Source organism: Mustela erminea, chromosome 6 (genome assembly GCF_009829155.1).
Source record: "Mustela erminea isolate mMusErm1 chromosome 6, mMusErm1.Pri, whole genome shotgun sequence".
Taxonomy (NCBI): Eukaryota; Metazoa; Chordata; class Mammalia; order Carnivora; family Mustelidae; genus Mustela; species Mustela erminea.
The window spans coordinates 72,330,748-72,337,393 of NC_045619.1; the positions used below are offsets into that span (position 1 = coordinate 72,330,748).

The 6,646-nt window shown below is 42.1% G+C and overlaps 1 protein-coding gene across 1 annotated transcript; it reads left to right on the top strand.

Annotated features, from left to right (window-relative positions):
- The first annotated feature begins 1,097 nt into the window (after positions 1-1,097).
- On the top strand, positions 1,098-2,973 carry LOC116593520 (cationic amino acid transporter 3-like). Its single transcript, XM_032347822.1, has one exon. It carries the CDS (start codon positions 1,195-1,197, stop codon positions 2,971-2,973), a length of 1,779 nt encoding a protein of 592 aa, XP_032203713.1. The 5' UTR covers positions 1,098-1,194.
- Positions 2,974-6,646: the final 3,673 nt, after the last annotated feature.

Sequence of the window (6,646 nt, forward strand, 5' to 3'; positions counted from 1 at the left end):
TACTCCTGAATGGATGATGCAGAATGAGGAAAAGGGGGGCCTAAGTGATTCTAACCTTGGGCCTAAGAGTTTTAAGACAGAGAGACCAATACTTATATTTTAAACTCAGGTTATACATAAAAAATGGGTCTGTAATTGCAACAAGCCCCTCTAGCCCATGAATTATGTGTCATAACTCAAGCACTACACCCAACCTGCCTGTGAATTATTGGAAAATATTGTCATGCCCTGTTGTGTTTTACCACCCAATAGATATGGTCCATTATCAAAGGAATGAGACTGAGACAAAGTGAAAGTTATGCAAAGCTTTATTCTATGCCAAGCATTAGAAGTCAGACTGATGGGCCAGAGCTGCCTCTGAAGAGAACGACCACCCCTTGGTCTTACAGGCTAGTTTTTTAGGGTACAACCATAGACCTCTGCATATGTGGCTTTTTGGCTGATTGGATGTCTCCTACCTGTCTAGCCTTATTTTAGGTGTGTGTTTCAGCAACGGTTACCCAGAACTGATACCAGTAACTGCTGAGGCATTTATTAAACAACAAAATGGCTACTTAGGCAACATGGAGTCACCCTCTCTAAGCAGGCTCAGGCAGGCCCTAGGGGGTTAACAGGTTTTAACTTGGAATCAGCCCCAACACCAATTAGTACATGAAGCTACATGACTTTTGAACTCAAATGAGATTATGTCATGTGGTGTATAAAGAGAATGTTGGGGTGCCTGGGTTGAGTCTGACTCTTCATATTTGCTCAGGTCTTGGTCACAGGGTTATGAGTTCAAGCCCCAGGTTGGGGTTCAGGCTGGGCATTGAGACTACTGAAAAATAAAACTTAAAAATAAAGCAGAATGCTGGGAGTATTTGGTACTTTTACTGGATGGAAAATAGGATTGATTTTTTCTATGATGTATTTTGGTGTCATTTCAGTATTATTTGAGCTGCAACAAGTTATGTGTGACTTTGGAGTTTCAGCTGATTGGTTGAACACCATTGTTCAGTAAATATTTATTGTTTCCCTAGGAATTACAGAAGGATAACATGTACCGAAAAAATATGAAGCAGCAGCTTTGAAGCCTGAGCAACAGACCTCAGCAGCTTGGCTTAACTCAGCCTCACTGATCCAGATCAAACACTTTTGGTTCCTTGGGCTTGCTACAGCTCTCTGATCTTAGAATCTTCTTCAATTCCAGCTAGAATGCTGCGTCAGGCACTTCGCAGATTTGGTCACAAGTTGGTACACAAACGTCTGCTGGAGCAAGAAGTGATTGAGTTTCCATTTGGAAGAAGAATGAGCACTCTGGATTTAGTGGCCCTGGGTGTGGGCCGCACAGTAGGTGTTGGTGTGTACTTCCTGGCTAATGAGGTAGCCAGTAATCAAGCAGGACCATCTACTGTGATCTGCTTTTTGGTGGCAGGCCTGACTTCATTGTTGGCTGGACTGTGCTATGCAGAGTTTAGTGCCCGGGTTCCCCATTCTGGCTCAGCATATCTCTACAGCTATGTTACTGTAGGTGAACTCTGGGCTTTCATCTCTGGTTGGAATCTCATCCTCTCCCTTGTTGCAGATGCATTCATTGTGATCCAGTCCTGGACATTAATTTTTGACAACTTGATTGGGAACCGAGTTTCTGATTCTCAGCATGAGAGCATCTCACAGCATGTTCCCCAAGTATTTGCAGACAATCTAGGCTACTTTGCGGTGGTCTTTCTGTTGTTTCTCACAGAAATTCAAAGTCTGAATCATAGTTGGTTCTTCATAATTTTCAAAGTGTTCACATTGGTGAAAATTTTGGTTCTCAGTTTTGTCATCATCTCTGGCTTCATTAAAGGGGACCTGCACAACTGGAAGCTCACAGAAGAGGACTATATACAGGCTGGACTCAATGGCACCTCTCAGTTGGGCCCTCTGGGCTCTGGAGGATTTGTTCCTTTTGGCTTCCAGGGGATTCTCCGTGGATCAGCTACTTGTTTCTATGCATTTATAGGTTTTGGCATTATTGTTACCAGAGTCAAAAAATCACATAATCCCGAGTGTTCCATCCCCAAGGGCATTGTAATTTCACTGCTCATCTGCTTTTTTGTGTATTTTGGTGTCTCTGTAGCACTTACACTCATGGTTCCTTACTACCAGCTTCGACCTGGGAGCAGCTTGCCTGAAGCATTTCTCCATATTGGCTGGGTCCCTGCCTACCTCACTGTATCTTTTGCAATTTTCTGTAGTATTTTTGTAGGCATCTATTGGGGCTTTATTTTCCCCATACAGTGGGTGATACACATGATGGCAGAAGATCGCCTCCTGTTCCCAGTGTTTGCTAAGATCCTTACTGCCACATGTGCCTCCATCATGTCCATTTTGATCTTTGTCATTATTGCAGCAATTATGGCTTTCTTCTTTGGATTCGCTGATCTCGTGGATCTCAGGTCAGTTGGCACTCTGGTATCTTATTCCCTGGTAGCTCTTTGTGTTCTCATCATCAGGTATTGGCCTGAGAGGAAGAATGAAGAAAATGAAACACAGATGCAGGAGATCACACCTGCAGCAGAGAAGCTGACTCTAAGGAGACTATTTTTTCCAGGCAGCCCCACCCCCACTCCACTCTCTGGCCGAGTTGTCTATGTTTGCTCCTCACTGCTTGCTCTGTTGCTGACTCTTCTCTGCCTGGTGCTGGCCCACTGGCCAGGTCTGCTTTCTGGAGACCCAGTACCAATCACAGTGGTTGTGCTGCTTCTGGTGTTCATCACTGGAATCACTGGGGTCATCTGGAGACAGCCACAGAGCTCCACTCCCCTTCCCTTTAAGGTCCCTGCTCTGCCTCTCCTCCCACTCCTGAGCATCTTTGTGAATGTTTGCCTTATGATGCAGATGTCAGCTACCACCTGGGCCCGATATGGTATCTGGATGTTGACTGGGTTTGTTATCTACTTGAGCTATGGGATCCAGCACAGTTTTAAGGGCCCAGACTATAGACCTTGAACTCATCACTGCAAGTGCATATTTGGATTGACATCTTCATACCTGAATGCAGTCTGGTCCCCCTACAAAATAATGGAAAGTATTCTCGAGCACTTGGAAATCTAGGGCCCCAATGAGATATTGGTGGGGAAACACTAATAAAGCTCTGTATTTATTGTACAGTGAAGGTTGTGTCTTTGCTCTTTCTTCTTCCTCTTCTTCTTCTTATCCCCCTTTTCCTCCTTCCCCTTCTTCTTCTTCTCCTCTTCCTCTTTCTCTTCCCCATCCCCCTTCTCCTCCTCCACATTCCCCTCCTCCTTCTCCCCTCCCCTTCCTTCTCCCCCTTTTCCTCCTTCTCCCCCTTTTCCTCCTCTCCCTTCTCCTCCTCCTTCTTCTTCTTCCCATTCTTCTCCTTCTTTTCTTCTCCTCCTCCTCCTCTTCCTCCTCCTCCTCTTTCTTTCTGCTTTTCAATTGTGTCTATAGCTGCTTACTGGCTTTTACAAAATTAGTATTAAAAGAAACTTGAGGGGCTTCTGGGTGGCTCATTCAGTTAAGCATCTACCTTTGGGTCAGGTCATGATCTCAGACCCTGGATTTCAACCCTGCATCATTGGGCTTCTTGCTCAGTGGGGAGCCTGCTTATCCCTCTCCCTTTGCCGCTCCCCCTGTTTGTGCTTTTTCTCTGTCAAATAAACAAATAAAATCTTTTTTAAAAAGATTAAAAACCTTGAAAAAGTTTTTTCCTTTTTTTTGGTTAAATATCCACTAGTGAAAGAGTTGACTAGCTGGCTCAGTCAGTAGAGCATGATGGTTGACCTCAGGCTGGTGAGTTTGAACTCCACATTGGCTGAAGATATTATTTAAGAAAATATCCAGTAGCAGAGTTACTGGATCATATTATAGCTCTCTTTTAAATTTTCTGAGGAACATCCATACTGTTTTCCATAATGCTTGCATCATTTGACATTCTCACCTACAGTGCATGAGGGTTCCCTTTTCTCCATATCTTTGCCAACACTTGTTTTTCTTGTCTTTTTTATTTTAGTTGTCCTAAGAGGTATAAAGTGATATCTGATTGCAGTTTTAATTCATATTTCCCTGATGGATTAGTGATGCTAAGCATCTTCTCATGTATCTGTTGGCCATCTGCATGTCTTCTTTGGAAAAATATTTACTCAGGTCCTTTGTTTATTTTTTAATTGAATTATTTGTTTTTTTTTTCCTATTGAGTTGTATATGTTCTTTATGTATTTTGAATATTAGCTCCTTATTAATATATCATTTGCAGATATCTTCTCCCATTCAGTAGGTTGCCTTTTTTGGTCGATGGTTTCCTTTTCTATGTGAAAGAGTTTTAGTTACATGAATTTCAAAAAATATATGCACCCTTGTGTTTTTTGCAGCACTATTTACAATATCTAGGCTTGGAAGCAACCCTAGTATCCACTGATAGATGAATAGATAAAGAACATGTGAGCACATTACTCACATACACATTACTCAGCCATACAGAAGAATGGATCTTGCCATTTGAAAAACATGGAGGGACCAGGTGGGTATAATACTAATTGAACTATATCACTCAGAGAAAAATAAATGCCATATGTTTTCACTCTTATGTAGAATTCAAGAAATAAAAAAAAAATAAAAAGAAGAAAGTAAAAGGAGAGACAAACAAAAAACACCCCAGACCATTAAATTCAGGGGAAAAAAAATGGTGGTTGCCAAAGAGGAGATGGGTAGGGGAATAGTTGACTTAAATAAAGGGAATTAACAGCACACTAATCTTGATGAGCACTGAGAAATATGTGGAATTGTTCAATTGTATTTTACACATGAGAGTAACAAACAATATGGTGTGTTATGTTTCATTTCAAAAAAATAAAAGAAGCTAGAAAAAGACCAAAAATTATGAAATATAGCCCCTTCACATAAGAAGCTGATATCCTAACACAAGGGTAAAGCATAGCTATAACACAAAATAGAACATGTTGTCATAAGTAATGTACAAATCATGCGTCTTGGGAATTCAGAGTGGAAGATGATCATTTGTGGTGGGTATAGAGGTGAGTATTGATTGTTGAAATCAGAGAAGACATCGTACAGGAAGGGCATTTGAACTGGCTCTCTTCAGGGATGGGATGTGCCACACATGTGCAGCAGGGAGAGATAAATGGAAGGCAGAGAGAACAACAAAAGAAAAGCACAGGAAAAGGAAGGTGTGTTCAGAGCGCACTGAGCAGGCTGTGTAGCTTGAGCCTTGGCTGTGTGAGGGGACAACAGAGCATGCACAGGTGACTGGAGCCAGAGCTTTCTCCTGAGCACAAAGCACTTTGCTTTGAACCCACCACCCATGCTAAAAATCCCGGGATTGTTTCTTCTACTTGGCCATATATGCATTCTTGGACTTTAAAGTTTCTCTGCTATTGTCTCCTTTGGTCCACCTGCTCAGAAAGTGCACAGCAGAGAGCCATGGGTCCTGGATTCTCTTCCTGTTTCCACCACTAACTAGCAATGTGGCCTTGAGGAAGCTGCTTAGTTCCTTCCATGCTCTGCTTATTTATCTGTAATAGGAGAGGTCACAACTGATCATTTCTAAAGTTCTGTTTCCTTAGAAAATTCTAGGATTTCCTCTGGTTCTTCTGTCTTGTTATTCTCTTAACTAGGTCTCCTTCCTACACATGATCTGAACCTGCATCCTGCCTACTTTTCACTACAACCCATTGTTGGAGCTGAAGCAGTCCAATAAATAACACCCCATTTCCCCCTCCTGTGTTTGGAACCTATTAATAATCATGACATAGAGACAGATGAACAAACCATCAGCTGTAGATCTGCAGCCTACTTGGCTTGCTAATCTGTTATCACTGTCTTTGACAGACTTCTCATCACAAGCAGTGCTGAGTGTCCCTGGCCTACCACCACAGGAGAGGGACTTCTTTAATTACTTTTTCCCGTGTATGAGCCGGTTGGATTGCATATGTCCAGTGGGCAGTTTTGCTCTGGACAAAAAAAGAAAAGCAACAAAAATTGGAAGAAGCTAACCGGGTATGCTCAGTGTTATGTCTTCACTTCATTAATCAAGGTCCCAATGAGAGAGGGTCCTGTAGAGAGTGGCTAGGAATAGTATCCTGCTCAGTGATGCTCGAACCTCAGAAGGTGCCGTGACACCTGGAGGGCTTGTGGAGACAGATTGCTGGGTCTCTAACCCCAGTGTTGGAATTCAGGGGATCTGGGTGGGGCCCAGAGCTTGTATGTCTATCAAGTTCCCAGGAGATACTAATGCCGCTGGTCCCACTTTGAAAACCAGAGCTCCAGCTGAAGCCTCTTCATACCTAAAGTTGAAGTGAGGGAAACAAAAGTGCTTTTTGTTCACTCACCTTCATTTAATGAAACGTGTAGATTAAAATACCATCATTAATGCTTTCTAGTGGGCAAATCATAATCAATAATTTCACAATTATATGTATATCAAATTTACACTATGTACACTTCAAATATCTTACAACTCTATATGTCAGCTTTACTTCAATGAATCTGTCTTTCTTTCTTTCTTTTCTTTTTTTCTTTTTTTTGTTTCTGATTATAGATCATACATAAGGAGTGTATCTTGCTCACTGCCCCAGAGCATCCAGCTGGGGGCCAGGCACACAATGAGCATTTAATAAATTCATCTTAAATTGAATTGAGCCTT